Here is a 25,314-nt window from a genome sequence, read left to right as displayed (position 1 = left end):
CAAAGGTCTCGTCAGCGCTCCAATGGCATAACGACAGCCTTAAATGTTTAACTTCAGTCAGTTGGCTTGCCTGGGTTGAGACTTGAGAAAGTAGCAGCGCTTCAGTGTTAAGCGTGCGGCCCAAATGGCACCCCATGGGCCCTGGTCAATAGTAGTGCACTATAAAGGGAATAGGGCGAGGCAAGTTGTCATCAGGGGGCAATGGATATGGATGGGGACAGACAAGAGAACAGGTTGAGGCATGTTTGCTGAGATTTAATGAAAAGTAGTCCCCTAGCAACTACTACACACTCGGCAACAACAAACAACAACAAAGTCTCTTTCTGCCGGTGAACGTTGACTTTCACATAGATTTACCCCATATCATTATAGATCCAATTATAAGACTATCATTATCAAAATCATCTGTGCAGGATAGAGGGAAGACTAGGTGAAAATAAAACAACAAAAACTACCATCGTTACCAATATATAAGTGTTAATTTGATAGACATACTTTATTCAAATCAAAATAATAAAATAAAAGTGAATATATCACTGCTAAGAGAATTTGATCCATTTGAAACCCTAGATAGAACACATCAGGAGATTATTATCACTATAAATCCATCACAAATCAACAACAGGCACCTTGCTTGGTAGAGTCAAGACACTCAGACAGTTCATAAATAAAAACCACTTCCAAATAAACAATGAAACATATATACACATTTTATTAATTCAGAGTTATGGTGTTTTGGGATCAGGGAGTGGGGGTGTAGCTATAGGTTACATCCTAAACGACACCCTATTCCCTATATAGTGCACTACTTTTGACCGGAGCCCTATGGTTCCATGGTTGAAAGTAGTGCACTACATAGGGAATAGACTGCTATTTGGGATGCAAGCCAGTCTAGCCGATAGCCGTCCTTCAGCTGAGATAGATTAAGACGACGGACTGAATGGGCTCCCTGCAGACTGGACACAGCTTGTTCCTCTTCTTCAGTTTCTTGGCGCAGGTGTAACAGGCCATGAGGTGTCCGGTGCGTCCGTGTACGATGCAGCCGTTCTTGGGCCTGGTCTGACAGATGACGCAGGGCTCCAGGCAGCTGGCGGGGAGGTGAGCCTCCTGGCTGTTGAAGCGCTCCAGGTCCGGTGCCATCACTTCCTGGCTGAAGGGGGCGCTAGAGGATGAGCCTGAGCCTACACCACCGGAAGAAGAAGAAGAAGAGGTGGAGGGCTGGGAGGAGCAGGCCGAGTCTTGGGAATCGGGGCCAGAGACGGACACCAATTCCTGGGAGTCTTTGAGGAGGGGAAGGGGCGACCGGGCTCTCTTCCCGTCTGGGACATCCAGTCCTTCAGCCTCGGTCTCGTCTGTCTCTGTCGGGGCTGGGGAAGGCTTGGGGGCAAAGGTTTGAGGTTGGGGGCCGTGGTGGTGGTGGTGGTGGTGATAGCAGAGTTGCTGTCAGACTCGGGAAACCAATCCTTTCTTAGCTTCCAGCAGCGGTTGCAGTTACGGGGGAGGGGAGGGTTCAACTCCTCACACTTCGAGCACTTCCAGTAGTCCTGAAACACAACAGACGACACCGCTGTTAGACGACGACACCGCTAGATTAGAGAGTACAGACGACACCGCTAGATTAGATTAGACAGACGACACCGCTAGATTAGATTAGACAGACGACACCGCTAGATTAGACAGACGACACCGCTAGATTAGACAGACGACAGCGCTAGATTAAACAACAGCGCTAGATTAGACAACAGACATTACAACTAGATTAGGCAACAGGCCATACAACTAGATTAAACAACAGGCAATAGAGCTAGATTAGACAACACCACTAGATTAGACAACAGACACTAGCCAACCAGAACATTGGTAGCTGTGGTATCCTTGTGTTGGTGAGATTTTATTATTATTATTATGGGTAATATGAAACATACTGCTTCCGTGATTTCAGTGTCGTCATCGAACGAGTCCTCCTCCTCTGCTTCAAAGATGGTGACTTCATACACCTGTGAGAGAACGACAGACAGTGAGTCAACAGCTGCATTTTGACCCCAGGACACTAGAGGGCGCTGTTTGAAATGACACACACACCAGTGTTTCCTCGGGGGGTCCGGGAGCATGCCCCCCCCCAGTGATAGCACCACAGCTAAATGAATGCAACGGAAACACACACACACAGTTGAAAAGACAGTGAGCTGAGACCTCGTCCTCTCCAGACACTGAAGCCTCTTCGGGATCGCTGTAGGCATCCGAGTCAATGGACTCCACCTCAAACTCCACGCTGAAGTTATCAGAGTCCAGATCCTGGCTCAGAACATCGTCACACACGTCACTGACCGATGAACCTACTTCCTGTTGTGAGAGAGAGAGAGAGAGACAGAGAGAGAGAGACAGACAGAGAGAGAGAGACAGAGAGAGAGAGACAGAGAGAGAGAGAGAGACAGAGAGAGAGAGACAGAGAGAGAAAGAGAGAGAGAGAGAGAGAGAGAGAGAAAGAGAGAGAGAGAGAGAGAGAGAGCGCTCAGTAACATGGGACTTACACACAGCTAAAGTACTGAACGAACCCACGTCACACAGTAGATGTGAAACATTTCATCTGACCATTATGTGTAGGAATTAAATCATCTCATTCCTTCATCTGTATAATTTCGTAACCCAGCAGGTATTCTCTAGTTTAGGATCTCACCCTCCTTTAATTTAGGATTGATGAAACTACAGTCTTGGACAGGGTTAATAGTTTGACTGCAGTAGGCTACACAGAGATACACTAGGCTACTCACAGAGTTACACTAGGCTACTCACAGAGATACACTAGGCTACTCACAGAGATACACTAGGCTACTCACAGTGTTACTGTGGGAGTCTGAAGACTCAGTGCTCCTCCGGTCTCGTCTCAGGCCTCCTATCACACACCAGGACATGCTGTCATCAAAGGTTAGAGAAAAGCTATCTGACCTATGCCTCTTCCTGGGCTCACAGCCGTCCTCCTCTTGTGTCGATGATGTGCCCGCTGGAATAGAACAGAGGAGAGGTGAGCAGTGGTGTTAGCAGGGTTGACACTTCAAATACTACTGTTAACAATTTCTTCAAATAAGCCATTTCTCCTCTGATGGCAATAGAGAAGAATGTTGTGCATCCAATCACTCATGTTGACATATTGAAACATACTGATATAGTCTTCAACAAAGCGATTTCTTCCTTGATGACACTGAATATCTTATGTGATGTTCACAAGACATCAAATACTTTTTATAGCCGTACATGGGCATTGGCTTGAGGTACGACCAGTAGCTAAGAGCAATAAAAAAACATATTTAAAACGGTCCATTTCAATCCATCAGGCTAGGACTGCTGTGGATGTGGATTCCCCCCTGGTCTGTTAGGAACAGGGAACAGGCATGTCTTTGTTGTGTCTGTGTGTGGATGCTATGGGCCTGAAGAGACTCATTGTGAGGAGAAGTCATCTGAACACATTCTCCACAGCCTCCAGACCAGTGTGTTCCTCCTATTCCCACACAGAGATACCAGTCACCACCACGTCTGCCTGCCTGGCTACAGATGGCCACGTCACCCCTGCCAAGCAGGACAAGTCTGGACGGACACAGTGAAAGTGACAGTGGTTCTATGCTTTGATCAATCCATAACTCTGAAATATATAAAAGGAGTGTACATCTTCCCCAACAGCCTTGACAGGGTAGCACATGAAACCATCCTGTCTGACATGACACCACGAAGCCATCCTTTCTGACATGACACCACGAAGCCATCCTTGTCTGACATGACACCACGAAGCCATCCTGTCTGACATGACACCATGCCATCCTGTCGCCCTTTCGACATGACACCATCGAAGCCATCCTGTCTGACAGCACCGGGGAAACAAGCCATCCTTGTCTGACATGACATCAGTCTGTTTCTCCAGGAGGAAGTTACAGCACAGATCCACGTGAGCAGGACTGGTGTAGTTAGTAGGTGTAGGCTTATGGAAACACTGCTGGAGTATTCCAACAACAACAGACAGAGACAGAGAGGTACTCACCAGGGTCACTCCTCCTCCTCCTGCGTTCTGAGGTAGATGATGATGAAGGACAGTCCGAGTCTGTTTCCTGTAACAGATTAAAACAGGAGGAACTGTTAAGAGAAATGAACCAGTGAACCAGGACACTGGTGGGAGTCTGTCTATAAAACGCACTCAGGCACAGCGACCACTTAAAAACGACATCAGCTCCGAGGGAGACCGTCTTGGAACATAAACATCACTCTTCAACAAACTAAGTTGTTTCAACTTGAGGTTGAGTGTGTGTGTGTGTGTGTGTGTGTGTGTGTGTGTGTGTGTGTGTGTGTGGAGACCCAGGGCTAGGCAATTAGTTTGACACAGTCTGTTTGGAACTCTTTAAAATGGAGGGTGATGGAGCAGTGTTTCCCCTATATTCATTTAATAGCGGTGGCCCACCGCTGCTAAATTCTTGCCACCGCTGCTACATTTTATAGGTCGTTGGCTCAATGACGAAGTCTCCGGGAACAGCTAGCATGTCATCGCACCCAACGCCAGTAGTTTCACATTTCAAGTTTTAAAATGTCACGTGCACAAGTACAGTGAAATGCCTTTCTTACAAGCTTCTAAACCCACCAATGCCGTAATCAATATCCCATGTAATAATTTTTTAAGAAAAACAAGGTAGAACAAAAACACGAGAAAGTAAGCTAGCTATATACTGGGTCAGTCAGCTCCACTACCATATTAACAATGTGCAGGGATACTGGAGTGATAGAGGGAGATCTCCCGAGTGGCGCAGTGGTCTAAGGCACTGCATCGCAGTGCTAGCTGTGCCACTAGAGATCCTGGTTCAAATCCAGGCTCTGCCGTAGCCGGCCGCGACCGGGAGACCCATGGGGCGGCGCACAATTGGCCCAGCGTCGTCCAGGGTAGGGGAGGGGAATGGCCGGCAGGGGATGTAGCTCAGTTGGTAGAGCATGGCGTTTGCAACGCCAGGGTTGTGGGTTCGATAAAATAATGTATGTGCTAACTGTAAGTCGCTCTGGATAAGAGCGTCTGCTAAATGACTAAAATGTAAAAAAAATGTAAATATGTATAGGGGACAGGGATACTGGAGTGATGGAGGTAGATATGTATAGGGGTAGGGCATACAATTAACTCCTACCACCCACCAAATGTGGGTAGATTTAGGTGTCGGTGGGTCAGAATTTGCAGGGCTCTACAGTGAAGAGCATTACATTCACTAATAAAAAATAGTCAAAAGCCAAGTATGAGCACATGTGCGAGTCGGGGATTAGAAATATTCTGCAGTAGCTTAAGTTTTCTGCTGTTTTGTTTCATAGCTGCTAATGGCACAACAAAAAATATATACTAATCCTATATCCCACCTCGTGCAGCAACACTGCCTGGCAGGGTGAAGGTTGTCGCAGTGTCTTGTGTTATATAGATGGATTTCAGAATTAACCTGGAAGAATCCATTGAAGGGGTTAGGTAAACTGTCTGGGAGGTGTTAGTATTTGTAGATGAAAGTGCCAAATTGGCGTACATTAACGTCGTAAATAGACAAGATATTGAGTTGGTACTCAGCAGACCTGAAATTTGCTCAGTGCTGGAAAAAAATTAAGGGAACATTGGTTGGGGCGGTATGCAAATTGGAGTGGGTCTAGGGAAGGGGTCTCAAACAGGGCAGATGAGTCGAAGTCAAAAAATTTAAAGGTAAGTAACTACAGATCTGATGTTCAAAAGTTCTTGTCGGTTGTAAGAAATTACAGCGGAAACAATTCATGGAGAAAAAAAAATTACGACAAAAAAAAAATCACTAAACGGCAAAGTTGGGTCGGAGCCTGTAAAATAGCAGCTATCCAGTACCCCGTTATGGCAACGCCCCCACTGGAGCGTTTCAACCAACCAAACACATGGATTTTCAAATCAAATCACATTTTATTGGCCACATGCGCCGAATACAACAGGTGTAGACATTACAGTGAAATGCTTACTTACAAGCCCTTAACCAACAGTGCATTTTTTTTATTTTTTATAAAACAAGTCAAATAAAACAACAACAAAAAAGTGTTGAGAGACAAAAAGAGCAGAAGTAAAATAAAATAACAGTAGGGAGGCTATATATACAGGGGGTACCGGTGCAGAGTGAATGTGCGGGGGCACCGGCTAGTCGAGGTAGTTGAGGTAATATGTACATGTGGGTAGAGTTAAAGTGAATAAATTACAAATAACGCGGGAAAACACACATAATAGTACAATTGGTTAGAGGGTTCCCTTCATTTAGTTTAGTGTGTCTACCATAGAAATAAAATGAATAGATCCTCTTTCTATGTTGTCTTCTTACCTTGGGCCCTCTATCCGGTTCACTCTGGCTCCTGGGTTCCGTGAACAGAGACTGGGATTCTTAAGGAAAAAGAAACATCCACATTTAAAAAATCTGAATAGACTACTTCTTCAGTGTCTTATCAACCCCAATACATAACACAGCATTGACCTGCCTAGCGTAACAAATGGCTTTTTCAAAAAGTGATGTATATTAACTAGTAACTACAGGACAATAACTGAAAAGGGGAAAGCTAAAAGTACCTTGATTTTGCACTGCTAGGAGATTTTGTGTGATCATAGCGAAGAGGACTCTGAAAGAGCAAAACACACAAGGCTAACATTAGCATACTGAAACAGTTTCCGTTTCAGCCATCTCAAATTTGTTTAGCAAAAAGAAGCCTGCTCATCAACTTCAGTAACTTCTTTTTGAAACATCAGTATACATCTGAGCCAACACATGCAACAGGTGACAGCATATTAAGTGGCTGTATTAGAGGGCCAGAGTCTGTATTAGAGGCTGTGTAGAGGGGATGTATTAGAGGATGTATAGAGGGGATGTATTAGAGGATGTATAGAGGGGATGTATTAGAGGCTGTGTAGAGGGGATGCATTAGAGACTGTGTAGAGGGGATGTATTAGAGTCTGTGTAGAGGGGATGTATTAGAGGCTTTGTAGAGGGGATGTATTAGAGGCTGTGTAGAGGGGATGTATTAGAGGCTGTGTAGAGGGGATGTATTAGAGGCTGTGTAGAGGGGATGGTATTAGAGGCTGTGTAGAGGGGATGTATTAGAGGCTGTGTAGGGGGGATGTATTAGAGGCTGTGTAGAGGGGATGTATTAGAGGCTGTGTAGAGGGGATGTATTAGAGGCTGTGTAGAGGGGATGTATTAGAGGCTGTGTAGAGGAGATGTATTAGAGGCTGTGTAGAGGGGGATGTATTAGAGACTGTGTAGAGGGATGTATTAGAGGCTGTGTAGAGGGGATGTATTAGAGGATGTGTAGAGGGGATGTATTAGAGGCTGTGTAGAGGGGATGTATTAGAGACTGTGTAGAGGGGATGTATTAGAGGCTGTGTAGAGGGGATGTATTAGAGGATGTGTAGATGGGATGTATTAGAGGATGTGTAGAGGGGATGTATTAGAGGCTGTGTAGAGGGGATGTATTAGAGGCTGTGTAGAGGGGATGTATTAGAGGCTGTGTAGAGGGGATGTATTAGAGGCTGTGTAGAGGGGATGTATTAGAGGCTGTGTAGAGGGGATGTATTAGAGGCTGTGTAGAGGGGATGTATTAGAGACTGTGTAGAGGGGATGTATTAGAGGCTGTGTATAGGGGATGTATTAGAGGCTGTGTAGAGGGGATGTATTAGAGGCTGTGTAGAGGGGATGTATTAGAGACTGTGTAGAGGGGATGTATTAGAGGCTGTGTAGAGGGGATGTATTAGAGGCTGTGTAGGGGGGATGTATTAGAGGCTGTGTAGGGGGGATGTATTAGAGGATGTGTAGAGTGGATGTATTAGAGGCTGTGTAGAGGGATGTATTAGAGGCTGTGTAGAGGGGATGTATTAGAGGCTGTGTAGAGGGGATGTATTAGAGGCTGTGTAGAGGGGATGTATTAGAGGCTGTGTAGAGGGGATGTATTAGAGGCTGTGTAGAGGGGATGTATTAGAGGCTGTGTAGAGGGGATGTATTAGAGGCTGTGTAGAGGGGAATGTATTAGAGGCTGTGTAGAGGGGATGTATTAGAGGCTGTGTAGGGGGATGTATTAGAGGATGTATAGAGGGGATGTATTAGAGGATGTATAGAGGGGATGTATTAGAGGCTGTGTAGAGGGGATGTATTAGAGGCTGTGTAGAGGGGATGTATTAGAGGCTGTGTAGAGGGGATGTATTAGAGGATGTGTAGAGGGGATGTATTAGAGGCTGTGTAGAGGGGATGTATTAGAGGCTGTGTAGAGGGGATGTATTAGAGGCTGTGTAGAGGGGATGTATTAGAGACTGTGTAGAGGGGATGTATTAGAGGCTGTGTAGAGGGGATGTATTAGAGGCTGTGTAGAGGGGATGTATTAGAGGCTGTGTAGAGGGGATGTATTGGAGGCTGTGTAGAGGGGATGTATTAGAGGCTGTGTAGGGGGGATGTATTAGAGGATGTATAGAGGGGATGTATTAGAGGCTGTGTAGAGGGGATGTATTAGAGCCTGTGTAGAGGGGATGTATTAGAGGCTGCAGTAGAGCCTGTGTAGAGGGGATGTATTAGAGGCTGTGTAGAGGGGATGTATTAGAGGCTGTGTACATTTACATTTTAGTCATTTAGCAGACACTCTTATCCAGAGCGATTTACAGAGAGCCTGTCTTAGATTATGTGTGTGTTGGGGTGGGGGTAAACAGGGTGTGGGTAAACAGGGGGTGTGTGTGTTGGGGTGGGGGGTAAACAGGGTGTGGGTAAACAGGGTGTGTGTGTGTTGGGGTGGGGGTAAACAGGGTGTGGGTAAACAGGGTGTGTGTGTTGGGGTGGGGGTAAACAGGGTGTGGGTAAACAGGGTGTGTGTGTTGGGGGTGGGGGGTAAACAGGGTGTGGGTAAACAGGGTGTGTGTGTGTTGGGGTGGGGGTAAACAGGGTGTGTGTGTGTTGGGGTGGGGGGTAAACAGGGTGTGTGTGTGTTGGGGGGGGGTAAACAGGGTGTGTGTGTGTTGGGGTGTGGGGGTAAACAGGGTGTGTGTGTGTTGGGGTGGGGGTAAACAGGGTGTGTGTGTGTTGGGGTGTGGGTAAACAGGGTGTGTGTGTGTTGGGGTGTGGGTAAACAGGGTGTGTGTGTGTTGGGGTGTGGGTAAACAGGGTGTGTGTGTGTTGGGGTGTGGGTAAACAGGGTGTGTGTGTGTTGGGGTGTGGGTAAACAGGGTGTGTGTGTGTTGGGGTGTGGGTAAACAGGGTGTGTGTGTTGGGGTGGGGTAAACAGGGTGTGTGTGTTGGGGTGGGGGTAAACAGGGTGTGTGTGTTGGGGTGGGGGTAAACAGGGTGTGTGTGTTGGGGTGGGGGTAAACAGGGTGTGTGTGTGTTGGGGTGGGGGTAAACAGGGTGTGTGTGTTGGGGTGGGGGTAAACAGGGTGTGTGTGTTGGGGTGGGGGGTAAACAGGGTGTGTGTGTTGGGGTGGGGGTAAACAGGGTGTGTGTGTGTTGGGGTGGGGGTAAACAGGGTGTGTGTGTTGGGGGTGGGGGTAAACAGGGTGTGTGTGTGTTGGGTGGGGGTAAACAGGGTGTGTGTGTGTTGGGGTGGGGGGTAAACAGGGTGTGTGTGTGTTGGGGTGGGGGTAAACAGGGTGTGTGTGTTGGAATGGGGGTAAACAGGGTGTGTGTTTGGGGTGGGGGTAAACAGGGTGTGTGTGTTGGGGTGGGGGTAAACAGGGTGTGTGTGTTGTGGGGTGGGGGTAAACAGGGTGTGTGTGTTGGGGTGGGGGTAAACAGGGTGTGTGTGTGTTGGGGTGGGGGTAAACAGGGTGTGTGTGTTGGGGTGGGGGTAAACAGGGTGTGTGTGTGTTGGGGTGGGGGTAAACAGGGTGTGTGTGTGTTGGGGGTGGGGGTAAACAGGGTGTGTGTGTGTTGGGGTGGGGGTAAACAGGGTGTGTGTGTTGGGGTGGGGGGTAAACAGAGGTGTGTGTGTTGGGGTGGGGGTAAACAGGGTGTGTGTGTGTTGGGGTGGGGGTAAACAGGGTGTGTGTGTTGGGGTGGGGGTAAACAGGGGGTGTGTGTGTTGGGGTGGGGGGTAAACAGGGTGTGTGTGTGTTGGGGTGGGGGTAAACAGGGTGTGTGTGTGTTGGGGTGGGGGTAAACAGGGTGTGTGTGTGTTGGGGTGGGGGTAAACAGGGTGTGTGTGTGTTGGGGTGGGGGTAAACAGGGTGTGTGTGTTGGGGTGGGGGTAAACAGGGTGTGTGTGTTGGGGTGGGGGTAAACAGGGTGTGTGTGTGTTGGGGTGGGGGTAAACAGGGTGTGTGTGTTGGGGTGGGGGTAAACAGGGTGTGTGTGTTGGGGTGGGGGTAAACAGGGTGTGTGTGTGTTGGGGTGGGGGTAAACAGGGTGTGTGTGTTGGGGTGGGGGTAAACAGGGTGGGGGTTTATCGTCCGCCCCAAGCTGTGTGTGTTATTGTGAGAGTGTCTGTGTGTGTGTTATTGTGAGTGTGTCTGTGTGTGTGTTATTGTGAGAGTGTCTGTGTGTGTGTGTGTTATTGTGAGAGTGTCTGTGTGTGTGTGTTATTGTGAGAGTGTCTGTGTGTGTGTTATTGTGAGAGTGTCTGTGTGTGTGTGTTATTGTGAGAGTGTCTGTGTGTGTGTGTTATTGTAGAGAGTGTCTGTGTGTGTGTTATTGTGAGAGTGTCTGTGTGTGTGTTTATTGTGAGAGTGTCTGTGTGTGTGTTATTGTGAGTGTGTCTGTGTGTGTGTTATTGTGAGAGTGTCTGTGTGTGTGTGTGTTATTGTGAGAGTGTCTGTGTGTGTGTGTTATTGTGAGAGTGTCTGTGTGTGTGTTATTGTGAGAGTGTCTGTGTGTGTGTGTTATTGTGAGAGTGTCTGTGTGTGTGTTATTGTGAGAGTGTCTGTGTGTGTGTTATTGTGAGAGTGTCTGTGTGTGTGTGTTATTGTGAGAGTGTCTGTGTGTGTGTTATTGTGAGAGTGTCTGTGTGTGTGTGTGTTATTGTGAGAGTGTCTGTGTGTGTGTTATTGTGAGAGTGTCTGTGTGTGTGTTATTGTGAGAGTGTCTGTGTGTGTGTTATTGTGAGTGTCTGTGTGTGTGTGTTATTGTGAGAGTGTCTGTGTGTGTGTTATTGTGAGAGTGTCTGTGTGTGTGTTATTGTGAGAGTGTCTGTGTGTGTGTTATTGTGAGAGTGTCTGTGTGTGTGTTATTGTGAGAGTGTCTGTGTGTGTGTGTTATTGTGAGAGTGTCTGTGTGTGTGTGTGTTATTGTGAGAGTGTCTGTGTGTGTGTTATTGTGAGAGTGTCTGTGTGTGTGTGTTATTGTGAGAGTGTCTGTGTGTGTGTTATTGTGAGAGTGTCTGTGTGTGTGTGTTATTGAGAGTGTCTGTGTGTGTGTGTTTTTGTGAGAGTGTCTGTGTGTGTGTTATTGTGAGAGTGTCTGTGTGTGTGTTATTGTGAGAGTGTCTGTGTGTGTGTGTTATTGTGAGAGTGTCTGTGTGTGTGTTATTGTGAGTGTGTCTGTGTGTGTGTTATTGTGAGAGTGTCTGTGTGTGTGTTATTGTGAGTGTGTCTGTGTGTGTGTGTTATTGTGAGAGTGTCTGTGTGTGTTTATTGTGAGAGTGTCTGTGTGTGTGTGTTATTGTGAGAGTGTCTGTGTGTGTGTTATTGTGAGAGTGTCTGTGTGTGTGTTATTGTGAGAGTGTCTGTGTGTGTGTGTTATTGTGAGAGTGTCTGTGTTATTGTGAGAGTGTCTGTGTGTGTCTGTGTTATTGTGAGAGTGTCTGTGTGTGTGTTATTGTGAGAGTGTCTGTGTGTGTGTTATTGTGAGTGTCTGTGTGTGTGTTATTGTGAGTGTCTGTGTGTGTGTTATTGTGAGAGTGTCTGTGTGTGTGTTATTGTGAGAGTGTCTGTGTGTGTGTTATTGTGAGAGTGTCTGTGTGTGTGTTATTGTGAGAGTGTCTGTGTGTGTGTTATTGTGAGAGTGTCTGTGTGTGTGTTATTGTGAGAGTGTCTGTGTGTGTGTGTGTTATTGTGAGAGTGTCTGTGTGTGTGTTATTGTGAGAGTGTCTGTGTGTGTTTATTGTGAGAGTGTCTGTGTGTGTGTTATTGTGAGAGTGTCTGTGTGTGTGTTATTGTGAGAGTGTCTGTGTGTGTGTTATTGTGAGAGTGTCTGTGTGTGTGTTATTGTGAGAGTGTCTGTGTGTGTGTTATTGTGAGAGTGTCTGTGTGTGTGTTATTGTGAGAGTGTCTGTGTGTGTGTTATTGTGAGTGTCTGTGTGTGTGTGTTATTGTGAGAGTGTCTGTGTGTGTGTTATTGTGAGAGTGTCTGTGTGTGTGTTATTGTGAGAGTGTCTGTGTGTGTGTTATTGTGAGAGTGTCTGTGTGTGTGTTATTGTGAGAGTGTCTGTGTGTGTGTGTTATTGTGAGAGTGTCTGTGTGTGTGTGTTATTGTGAGAGTGTCTGTGTGTGTGTTATTGTGAGAGTGTCTGTGTGTGTGTGTTATTGTGAGAGTGTCTGTGTGTGTGTTATTGTGAGAGTGTCTGTGTGTGTGTTATTGTGAGAGTGTCTGTGTGTGTGTTATTGTGAGAGTGTCTGTGTGTGTGTTATTGTGAGAGTGTCTGTGTGTGTGTTATTGTGAGTGTGTCTGTGTGTTATTGTGAGAGTGTCTGTGTGTGTGTGTTATTGTGAGAGTGTCTGTGTGTGTGTTATTGTGAGTGTGTCTGTGTGTGTGTGTTATTGTGAGAGTGTCTGTGTGTGTGTGAGTGTGTGTGTGTCTGTGTGTGTGTTATTGTGAGAGTGTCTGTGTGTGTGTTGTTGTGAGTGTCTGTGTGTGTGTGTTATTGTGAGAGTGTCTGTGTGTGTGTTATTGTGAGTGTGTCTGTGTGTGTTATTGTGAGAGTGTCTGTGTGTGTGTGTTATTGTGAGAGTGTCTGTGTGTGTGTTATTGTGAGAGTGTCTGTGTGTGTGTTATTGTGAGAGTGTCTGTGTGTGTGTGTTATTGTGAGAGTGTCTGTGTGTGTGTGTTATTGTGAGAGTGTCTGTGTGTGTGTTATTGTGAGAGTGTCTGTGTGTGTGTTATTGTGAGAGTGTCTGTGTGTGGCTCTTTGATGGAGAAGCTGTCCACTCCCTGCAGCGTGTCCCCTCACCGTGGCTCTTTAACAGAGAAGCTGTCCACTCCCAGTACAGCCCCCAGTGGGTCGTCAGCACAGTGCACTAGGTGTTGCTGCTTCATGTCATAAAGCTGCTTCTTCATGATGTACTGCCCCAGGTAGAATATCACCTGACAATAGACAGCACAGGGGTCAGAGGTCAACACCACAGCATAACACAAGAGGAGAGAGAAACAGGGTACAGGCAGGGGTCAAGAGGAGAGAGAGTAACAGGGGGTACAGGAAGGGGTCAAGAGGAGAGAGAGTAACAGGGTACAGGCAGGGTTCAAGAGGAGAGAGAGAGAAACAGGGTACAGGCAGGGGTCAAGAGGAGAGAGAGTAACAGGGTACAGGCAGGGGTCAAGAGGAGAGAGAGTAACAGGGTACAGGCAGGGGTCAAGAGGAGAGAGAGTAACAGGGTACAGGCAGGGGTCAAGAGGAGAGAGAGAAACAGGGTACAGGCAGGGTTCAAGAGGAGAGAGAGAAACAGGGTACAGGCAGGGGTCAAGAGGAGAGAGAGAAACAGGGTACAGGCAGGGGTCAAGAGGAGAGAGAGAAACAGGGTACAGGCAGGGGTCAAGAGGAGAGAGAGAGAGAAACAGGGGGTACAGGCAGGGGTCAAGAGGAGAGAGAGTAACAGGGTACAGGCAGGGGTCAAGAGGAGAGAGTAACAGGGTACAGGCAGGGGTCAAGAGGAGAGAGAGAAACAGGGTACAGGCAGGGGTCAAGAGGAGAGAGAGAAACAGGGGTACAGGCAGGGTTCAAGAGGAGAGAGAGAAACAGGGTACAGGCAGGGGTCAAGAGGAGAGAGAAACAGGGTACAGGCAGGGGTCAAGAGGAGAGAGAGAAACAGGGTACAGGCAGGGGTCAAGAGGAGAGAGAGAGAGAAACAGGGGGTACAGGCAGGGGTCAAGAGGAGAGAGAGTAACAGGGTACAGGCAGGGGTCAAGAGGAGAGAGAGTAACAGGGTACAGGCAGGGTTCAAGAGGAGAGAGAGTAACAGGGTACAGGCAGGGTTCAAGAGGAGAGAGAGTAACAGGGGGTACAGGCAGGGTTCAAGAGGAGAGAGAGTAACAGGGTACAGGCAGGGGTCAAGAGGAGAGAGAGTAACAGGGTACAGGCAGGGGTCAAGAGGAGAGAGAGTAACAGGGTACAGGCAGGGTTCAAGAGGAGAGAGAGAGAAACAGGGGGTACAGGCAGGGGTCAAGAGGAGAGAGAGAGAGAAACAGGGGGTACAGGCAGGGGTCAAGAGGAGAGAGAGTAACAGGGTACAGGCAGGGGTCAAGAGGAGAGAGAGTAACAGGGTACAGGCAGGGGTCAAGAGGAGAGAGAGTAACAGGGTACAGGCAGGGGTCAAGAGGAGAGAGAGTAACAGGGTACAGGCAGGGTTCAAGAGGAGAGAGAGTAACAGGGTACAGGCAGGGTTCAAGAGGAGAGAGAGTAACAGGGTACAGGCAGGGGTCAAGAGGAGAGAGAGTAACAGGGTACAGGCAGGGTTCAAGAGGAGAGAGAGTAACAGGGCACAGGCAGGGGTCAAGAGGAGAGAGAGCGTAACAGGGGGTGCTGCCAGAGGTCAAGAGTAGAAGTCTGGGAATGTCTCAGGATAAGACCGCACCATCAATAGTTCTGCCTCAGTCTAGTTGATACCCTCCCTCCATATACTGATCCAGACAGTTCTGTCTCAGTCTAGTCGATACCCTCTCTCCATATACTGATCCAGACAGTTCTGTCCCAGTCTAGTCGATACCCTCCCTCCATATACTGATCCAGACAGTTCTGTCCCAGTCTAGTCGATACCCTCCCTCCATATACTGATCCAGACAGTTCTGTCCCAGTCTAGTCGATACCCTCCCTCCATATACTGATCCAGACAGTTCTGTCTCAGTCTAGTCGATACCCTCCCTCCATATACTGATCCAGACAGTTCTGTCTCAGTCTAGTCGATACCCTCCCTCCATATACTGATCCAGACAGTTCTGTCTCAGTCTAGTCGATTCCTCCCTCCATATACTGATCCAGACAGTTCTGTCTCAGTCTAGTCGATACCCTCCCTCCATATACTGATCCAGACAGTTCTGTCCCAGTCTAGTCGTTACTCTCCATATACTGATCCAGACAGTTCTGTCTCAGTCTAGTCGATACCCTCCCTCCATATACTGATCCAGACAGTTCTGTCTCAGTCTAGTCGATACCCTCTCTCCATATACTGATCCAGACAGTTCTGTCTCAGTCTAGTCGATACCCTCCCTCCATATACTGATCCAGACAGTTCTGTCTCAGTCTAGTTGATACCCTCCCTCCATATACTGATCCAGACAGTTCTGTCCCAGTCTAGTCGTTACTCTCCATATACTGATCCAGACAGTTCTGTCCCAGTCTAGTCGATACCCTCCCTCCATATACTGATCCAGACAGTTCTGTCCCAGTCTAGTCGATACCCTCCCTCCATATACTGATCCAGACAGTTCTGTCTCAGTCTAGTCGATACCCTCCCTCCATATACTGATCCAGACAGTTCTGTCCCAGTCTAGTCGATACCCTCCCTCCATATACTGATCCAGACAGTTCTGTCTCAGTCTAGTTGATACCCTCCCTCCATATACTGATCCAGGCAGTTCTGTCCCAGTCTAGTCGATACCCTCCCTCCATATACTGATCCAGACAGTTCTGTCCCAGTCTAGTCGATACCCTCCCTCCATATACTGATCCAGGCAGTTCTGTCCCAGTCTAGTCGATACCCTCCATATACTGATCCAGGCAGTTCTGTCTCAGTCTAGTCGATACCCTCCCTCCATATACTGATCCAGACAGTTCTGTCTCAGTCTAGTCGATACTCTCCATATACTGATCCAGACAGTTCTGTCTCAGTCTAGTCGATACCCTCTCTCCATATACTGATCCAGACAGTTCTGTCTCAGTCTAGTCGATACCCTCTCTCCATATACTGATCCAGGCAGTTCTGTCCCAGTCTAGTCGATACCCTCTCTCCATATACTGATCCAGACAGTTCTGTCTCAGTCTAGTTGATACCCTCCCTCCATATACTGATCCAGACAGTTCTGTCTCAGTCTAGTCGATACCCTCTCCATATACTGATCCAGACAGTTCTGTCCCAGTCTAGTCGATACCCTCCCTCCATATACTGATCCAGACAGTTCTGTCTCAGTCTAGTCGATACCCTCCCTCCATATACTGATCCAGACAGTTCTGTCTCAGTCTAGTCGATACCCTCTCTCCATATACTGATCCAGGCAGTTCTGTCTCAGTCTAGTCGATACCCTCCCTCCATATACTGATCCAGGCAGTTCTGTCTCAGTCTAGTCGTTACTCTCCATATACTGATCCAGACAGTTCTGTCCCAGTCTAGTCGATACCCTCCTCCATATACTGATCCAGACAGTTCTGTCTCAGTCTAGTCGATACCCTCTCTCCATATACTGATCCAGGCAGTTCTGTCTCAGTCTAGTCGATACCCTCTCTCCATATACTGATCCAGACAGTTCTGTCTCAGTCTAGTCGATACCCTCCCTCCATATACTGATCCAGACAGTTCTGTCTCAGTCTAGTCGATACACCTCATCCCATACTGATCCAGACAGTTCTGTCTCAGTCTAGTCGATACCCTCCCTCCATATACTGATCCAGGCAGTTCTGTCTCAGTCTAGTCGATACCCTCCCTCCATATACTGATCCAGACAGTTCTGTCTCAGTCTAGTCGATACCCTCCCTCCATATACTGATCCAGACAGTTCTGTCTCAGTCTAGTCGATACCCTCCTCCATATACTGATCCAGACAGTTCTGTCTCAGTCTAGTCGATACCCCTCCCTCCATATACTGATCCAGACAGTTCTGTCCCAGTCTAGTTGATACCCTCCATATACTGATCCAGGCAGTTCTGTCTCAGTCTAGTTGATACCCTCCATATACTGATCCAGACAGTTCTGTCCCAGTCTAGTCGATACCCTCCCTCCATATACTGATCCAGACAGTTCTGTCCCAGTCTAGTCGATACCCTCCCTCCATATACTGATCCAGACAGTTCTGTCTCAGTCTAGTTGATACCCTCCATATACTGATCCAGACAGTTCTGTCTCAGTCTAGTTGATACCCTCCATATACTGATCCAGGCAGTTCTGTCCCAGTCTAGTTGATACCCTCCCTCCATATACTGATCCAGACAGTTCTGTCTCAGTCTAGTCGATACCCTCCTCCATATACTGATCCAGACAGTTCTGTCCCAGTCTAGTTGATACCCTCCCTCCATATACTGATCCAGACAGTTCTGTCTCAGTCTAGTCGATACCCTCTCTCCATATACTGATCCAGACAGTTCTGTCTCAGTCTAGTCGATACCCTCCTCCATATACTGATCCAGACAGTTCTGTCCCAGTCTAGTCGATACCCTCCCTCCATATACTGATCCAGACAGTTCTGTCTCAGTCTAGTCGATACCCTCCTCCATATACTGATCCAGACAGTTCTGTCTCAGTCTAGTCGATACCCTCTCTCCATATACTGATCCAGACAGTTCTGTCTCAGTCTAGTCGATACCCTCCCTCCATATACTGATCCAGACAGTTCTGTCTCAGTCTAGTCGATACCCTCCTCCATATACTGATCCAGACAGTTCTGTCCCAGTCTAGTCGATACACCTCCTCCATATACTGATCCAGACAGTTCTGTCTCAGTCTAGTCGATACCCTCTCTCCATATACTGATCCAGACAGTTCTGTCCCAGTCTAGTCGATACCCTCTCTCCATATACTGATCCAGGCAGTTCTGTCTCAGTCTAGTCGATACCCTCCCTCCATATACTGATCCAGACAGTTCTGTCTCAGTCTAGTCGATACCCTCTCTCCATATACTGATCCAGACAGTTCTGTCCCAGTCTAGTCGATACCCTCCCTCCATATACTGATCCAGACAGTTCTGTCTCAGTCTAGTCGATACACCTCATCCCATACTGATCCAGACAGTTCTGTCTCAGTCTAGTCGATACCCTCCCTCCATATACTGATCCAGACAGTTCTGTCTCAGTCTAGTCGATACCCTCCCTCCATATACTGATCCAGACAGTTCTGTCCCAGTCTAGTCGATACCCTCCTCCATATACTGATCCAGACAGTTCTGTCTCAGTCTAGTCGTTACTCTCCATATACTGATCCAGACAGTTCTGTCCCAGTCTAGTCGATACCCTCCCTCCATATACTGATCCAGGCAGTTCTGTCTCAGTCTAGTCGATACCCTCCTCCATATACTGATCCAGGCAGTTCTGTCTCAGTCTAGTCGATACCCTCCCTCCATATACTGATCCAGACAGTTCTGTCTCAGTCTAGTTGATACCCTCCCTCCATATACTGATCCAGACAGTTCTGTCTCAGTCTAGTCGATACCCTCCTCCATATACTGATCCAGACAGTTCTGTCTCAGTCTAGTCGATACACCTCATCCCATACTGATCCAGCCAACAGCATAAGAGTATTCTGGGTCCCATTTTAGACAGGCAACTGATAAGACACATGATCACTGTACTGAGTAGAAATGTATGACTCCATCCCATATACTTCTCTAGCTGACAGGAGGCTATTGTGATTGATCACTGCCATGAAAGGCATCAGTTCCTTATCATAAAAGCAGATTATTACACAGACTGTAAACATATTCTCCAGCAATCAATGTGGACCAGTAAAGCACTCAACACCCTATAAACTAAAGCATCAGTGCAGCCTCTCAGTCTGAGATAACAGAGAGGAATGAGTCCCAGACTAGTTTGACATTCCAGAGGTCCATTTGAACCCCAGTGAGTCAGAGTGGAAGTCAAGAGGTGACTGAATGTTCTAACATTCTAACTAAGATAAACACCAATCTCTCTCTCTATGACTCAGACTTCCTCACAGACAGATAGACCCCCCTGACAATTCTCCCCAAAGCTGTGTGACATGTCTTCAAAACCAAGGGGACCTGCTAGCCAATCATAGCTCGCCATTTATGTTTAAAATAAGTAAATGACAGTGCATTTGTATTCTAGTTTAGAAGATGCTCTTCTCCAGAGTGACAATCAGTTCATTCAACTAAAGTAGGTAAACAGTACATCAACAGGAAAACAGAACCAAAACAAAAGCCTTTATATTTTTTGAGAGCATCTACTGTATGTAGTATTTAGTTGATGAAAGCGACAACCAATAGTGAAACTAGTGTAAATCTAACTATGTGGAGAAGAATCCAGAGCCAACACCTACACAACTTATATACCAGTAGTTTGGCTGCTAACAACACATGAAGAGTAACTTTTCCTTCCTTAGAAATGAACTAATATCCACTATTCTAGGAGTAAACTAAGATATACTGCAATTGGAAATTCAAAACATCAAATATTTAAATGTAAAAACGTAATTAAAAATATGAGACTAGAAAATATTATGGAAACTGAAAAGTCTGGGATATAATGTCCATTGAGGGTCTTAAAGGTTTTCATCTGTCTGCTTCACACAACAATAACTTGATTAACTAAAGTTGAGCCAAAGACTTGTGGTTTCTATATCAGCAGGATACAGGCAACAAGACAGCCAGCTGTCAAGTCACTTCATACCTCTTTCATGGTGAAAACGTCTTTGTCTGCACCTGCCTGCTGTAATAAGATGTGCAGTTTCTCTTTTGGTCGTACCTGAGAAAAAATAGCACATAAAACAAAAACGTTATTTTAGATTCAATGTAATTGTAAACAAATATGATGTAAACTGTGTGATAGAGAGAGATTTAAGTTAATACTTACAAGTTTCTCATTGTCCAACGTATTTATTTGGGAACCAGTTCTATGCCATTCTGACATTCTCTCACAATTCTCTGCCATTCTGTCTTTCACCTGTTGAAGAGTAGAGCAAAAAAAACATTTAAAATGTCAAAGTTAACATGCAATGCCTTATAAAAGTATACAATTACATACACGTCAAGACAAGCTTTGGAAAACAGAAACAAGCTTACCTATCTAAATAAATAGAAGTACTAAAGAGTAGACGTCCCTTATATACACACACACACCTCTATAATACACCCTTCATATTCTGTACATAAAGTGCTTCAGCTCGGATGCTAGCAGTAGGAACCACTTCCCCGTCTCCCCGGGATTTAAATAGGCTCGGAAAGACATGTCAGGGCTAGCATTGCTCCGGCTGTTGACGCCGGTGTAGGGCTGAAGCTAGATTACTACCCTCCCTTGACATGTCGAAGCATGACGAGCACACCGCTTTGACTCAGCCCACCTAGCGGTCACCCTGCGTCTGTGCACCCCCCTCCCCCACCCTTAGTGCCGAGTTGGATATGCCCGGGCATGTCCCAGTTTACTACAGCTCCGCATTATGTAATGATCAGCTGTTTGACTGACGTGGGCAGGTTTGGAGGAAGTGTGTCTCGACTGACTCCCTTAGCTATTGCTTTTCCAAACAAAGAAAGTATGGAGGACTAAAAGTGCCACAATTAAATAAATAAATACACCATTAAATAATTACTTAAATGTGTCATTAATTAATTAAAATTAGAATTAAATACATAAATGTGTAATTAAATGTATCATTAATTAATTCAAATACCGATTCATTTTATGTAAAATACATATATAATTATTTCACTATTTACATTTACATTTCATGATCCTGCATTGCAGTGATTCATGAATTACTTAAAACTGTCAAACTGACCCATCAAAAGTTGGTAGGCGGAACCTAACGCCTGATTGGTTACCCTCTGCATCAAGCCAAGACAAATCAATTCCGGATAATGGATTGATGCAGAGCTACTGAACACATTCCAATACACTGGGTGGCGCTATTCACCTTCAATAAGTTCCTCTGCTTTACTAGCTACATGCTCTGGGTCAGCAGGTCCTGCTTCTACATCCTCTGCTAAGTTTAAAATGTCTCTAACCAACTCCCTGGAAAGTTCACGGAGATCCTCCATTGTCTCTATCCAGGTTGGCCTACTCTACTTCAGACCAAAGCAATGGATCAGACTAGATTCGCGTTAGCCCCGCCCACTGACTTTGATGGGTCAGTTTGACAGTTTTAAGTAATTCATGAATCACTGCAATGCAGGATCATGAAATGTAAATGTAAATAGTGAAATAATTATATATGTATTTTACATAAAATGAATCGGTATTTGAATTAATTAATGATACATTTAATTACACATTTATGTATTTAATTCTAATTTTAATTAATTAATGACACATTTAAGTAATTATTTAATGGTGTATTTATTTATTTAATTGTGGCACTTTTAGTCCTCCATAAGAAAGAGCCATACAAGTTGACAGGTGAAATATTGGGCATGAAAGCTGGTTGTCACTGGATATTACCACCGTGGATATGCAATTACAAAGTACGGGATTAAAGTCAAAGTAACGATTTGTCACTAACATTAAGAGGGGTTTGACATCTGGACTCATAGCGTCAAGTCTTTTTACTGATTGATAACAATTGTTATCCGATCTAACATTTGGCCATGACGTGTTTAGTTTTTCTGCTGCAGATATCCATCAATTTGATTTCATTGCATGAAAGAAACTGACCTGCGAACGTTACCTACACTTCAATCCTCATCCTTTTATTGCGACCTAACCAAATGGGATAGCTTCCTATCAGTCTGTCAAACACTTTGGAAAGACCCACGACCAGGTTGTGGGGCTCTGGACGCCAGGAGAGTAGACCAGTGTGCAATATTGACATGTTAATATAGCTGATAGCTTATTAACATCAACGTTACAGCCAAATGTATTTAAAATAGCCAGCTAGCTAGATTCAATGTGTGGTATTTACAATAACTTTGTTAGCTAGCTAACCACTAACGTTACGCTGCACCGCCAAAATAAAAACTGTTGAACGAGCAACTAGTCCGGAGGTTGACTTGTAAAGTTGGTATTGCTGACCAGGCAGCGCTTTTTGCTATATCTTCATGTGCATTTTGTTAGATAGGTAACTACGACACCACAGGAAAAAAATATGACCACACTCTTTAGCCGTTGTACTCCTAGTTACCACAACTTCGCTACTATGTGTTGACGTCTAGCTAGCTATCCAACGTTAACTGCTTACTAGTAGTTTCCACTTTAGCCATCAGGAAAACACGAGGATGAGAGGCCTTGTAGCATGTGGCTAATGTTATTCAACCATTAGCTATATAAAATGAAGTTGTTGTAGAAATTACGTCAAAATATTAACATAACGCAAAGTGAAACGATTTTTACACAACAGCTTGCATTTAACTTTCATAGCAATAGTTATATAGATTTAGAGCACATTATTGGCTTCACTTACGTTACTTTCACAATCCAATAACTTGTTTCTAACGTTAGCGAGGCAAACGAACGTTAATTTTGTCGCCCTAGTGACGGCTCCAAAGAACTGCACGTTTACTGAAGATGAATCAGGTTGACTAATCAATCAAACGTATTTTTTTTAAACCCATCTGTTTTCACTTTTTACAAGAAAAAATAAGACTACCTGCGTGTGGGGAATGTTCATAGTTTTATAGTGGAAAGAAACATGGGAACTATCTATGAGCTCAGCCAATACTTGATTGGGTTGATTTATGCATTCTTTGCCTAATCATTGATACAATCATCAGAGGGGAAAGGGCATTGGTCTTCATTCAAATCACAGTCAGTGTGAAGAAGAAATCAATCACATCGAATTCATATAATAGACGGGTTTCTGTATGTGTAACTTTATAATTGTATTCATCATCATTATTCCCCCCGAGAGAGGAATATATCAGCGTTTTTCTGTATCTTTACTCCAATATGGGTCAATCCCTTGACACGTCACTTGATCCATTGAGACAGAGGGACATTGTGACTCTTCACATGGCTGCTCGCGGACTGTGAAATCATTGCCTCTGTCTGCCAGAGATAAGAGTGTGTTTGTATTACATTCAGTTATTCTGTCTGCCAGCTCTGCTCTAGGGCCATGTATCAAGCGTAGGAGGGCTGATCCAGGATCTGTTTTACCTTTTAGATCACAATGAATAAGATAACATGGCCTGGGGAGGGGGGCTGATCCTAGACCAGTAGTCCTACTCTGCCCCTGGTCTGGTCAGATGCTTAGACATGTCCTGGCTGTTTACACTTCATCATCATTACCATGATCACAGAGTGCCGTGACGCTAGTCCTTTGGTAATAATAATAATATGCCATTTAGCAGATGCTTTTATCCAAAGCGACTTACAGTCATGCGTGCATACATTCTTTGTGTATGGGTGGTCCCGGGGATCGAACCCACTACCTTGGCGTTACAAGCGCCGTGCTCTACCAGCTGAGCTACAGAGGACCAACCTAATTTGAGTGAACTTGGTTAGAGGAGAGAGAACAAACTGGTGTCGGTGAATCTACAACAGAAGATACTTGGAAATAATGGTCATTGAGACAAGAGAAATGTCACAACTTTTCTTGGTTAATGAAAGTCAAACTACAACTTGAAAAAAGGAAAGGCCTACTGGTCAGAAATGGCAAAGTATGTACCAACCAGCTCCTTGATTTGGATTACTTAAATAATTCATAAATGTGTTTATTGATGGACAAAATGGAAAGTGGAAGATTCATTATAAATGGTCTGTTTTGTTGATAACTGTGTGTGCATCAAAATACATAAAAACCTCTATTTGTCGTTGAACCAGCAGAAAGTGTTTGGTCTTCTCTGGTATTGTTGGCATATTTCCCAGTCTGCTCCCCCTCTCTCCCTCCTTCCTAGAAGGGGTAAAATAATGAGTCAGATGTTATTTTAGAACATGTTCTTTCACAGCCTCAACATGTTAGGGCATGTTAGGTCCCCTGTAGCTCAGTTAGTAGAGCATGGCGCTTGCTACGCCAGGGTTGTGGGTTCGATTCCCACGGGGGGCCAATATGAAAAAAAAAAAATGCACTCACTAACTGTAAGTCGCTCTGGATAAGAGCGTCTGCTAAAATGTAAATTAAGCCCTATAACCTCCAATAAGTGTTATTAATCCTTTATAAACTTCTAATTAGTACAATTAGAATGACAAAGGCCATTAACACACGTTTGGATTTAGCCTTAAATGTCTTAAAGCCTTAAGTCATTAACGTTTACGATTAAGTCAAGTTATCCACTTGTTTCAACGAATGGGATGATTATAGAATTTGTAAAGTAATTTGATAAAAGTAATTGACATTGTGATTAGATTCACTTACACTATTTATTTGTCTGGGTTTGATGCGTCTCCGGCGGACTGGAAATAATCCTATAATACTAAATCTGTAGTCTCATCAGTCTCTCGGCAAGCCTCTCACCGACTTCATTGACTTTGCAAATGAGCAGGATCGGGTAATGTCGAAGAGTTAAAAAATAGCCAGTGAAAACCAAATGACATCCTATTCCCTTTATCTAGTGGACTACTTCCCACGGGGCTCTGGTCAAAGCTAGTGCACTCTATAGGGTGTAGAGTGGCATTTGGGAGAAAGCCCCTGGGACTGAAGTTCTGTTGCCACCACAGACCTGCCCTTGTTATTTGGCTCATGTGTTTTTGTTGGCCTCTGGTGGTTGGGTGTGTACACACTGCACTGAGAGGCACAACGGCGGGCCTGTGAACCTAGAGAGGCTGAGCGGACAAGCAGAACACTGAGGCCACTCTCCTGAGACCAGGGAACTTACCTGTACCTTGTAGCACAGTCCCCGCCTAGATGTTCTCGTCCACACCAACTCCCATCGCAGGTTCGTATTCACTAGACGCCAAAAACATTAGAAAACGGACTGAAACAGGGAGGGAATACCTGAACTTGTCCAATAAGAAACGCTTGTTTTTTGTTTTTTTCGATGCAAAAAGTTTTGCTACAGTGTGCCCTAACGAATACGACCCAACTCTTATTCCAGCCCTGTATGACATCATGTTGGCTAACTTGTAAAGGGCGAGGTGTATGTACTCCTGTTTCTCAGGGCTGTCAGAGCAGCAATCAAAATGTTCAAAAATAATGTGATTTAGTCCTTTTTTTCCCCATGAAACAATCTCTGTAGACTAATTAGAAAATTATTTGACATATGCATTACTTTTGACTTCAGCAACCTTTGACGTAAATAGTGAGCAGCACCATGACATTTCTCTATGGCCACAATGAGAGAGTGGTAGTCCCTACCTAACCTCCATTCACACAGCTGTCAATGG

General features: G+C 45.5%; 1 protein-coding gene across 1 annotated transcript; it reads right to left on the bottom strand.

Annotated features, from left to right (window-relative positions):
- Positions 1-240: 240 nt before the first annotated feature.
- Positions 241-25,301, bottom strand: LOC121553870 (E3 ubiquitin-protein ligase Mdm2-like). The gene is given in 13 exon segments (XM_045221520.1): positions 241-1,395; positions 1,398-1,544; positions 1,926-1,997; positions 2,194-2,343; positions 2,838-3,001; positions 4,031-4,097; positions 6,336-6,394; positions 6,578-6,627; positions 13,141-13,274; positions 19,735-19,809; positions 19,918-20,007; positions 23,794-23,884; positions 24,807-25,301. Coding segments are annotated over 12 exon segments (1,551 nt in total). The 5' UTR covers positions 23,851-23,884; positions 24,807-25,301; the 3' UTR covers positions 241-909.
- Positions 25,302-25,314: the final 13 nt, after the last annotated feature.

This window comes from Coregonus clupeaformis, chromosome 7 (genome assembly GCF_020615455.1).
Source record: "Coregonus clupeaformis isolate EN_2021a chromosome 7, ASM2061545v1, whole genome shotgun sequence".
NCBI lineage: Eukaryota > Metazoa > Chordata > Actinopteri > Salmoniformes > Salmonidae > Coregonus > Coregonus clupeaformis.
This window is presented reverse-complemented; position numbering and strand designations above follow the sequence as displayed.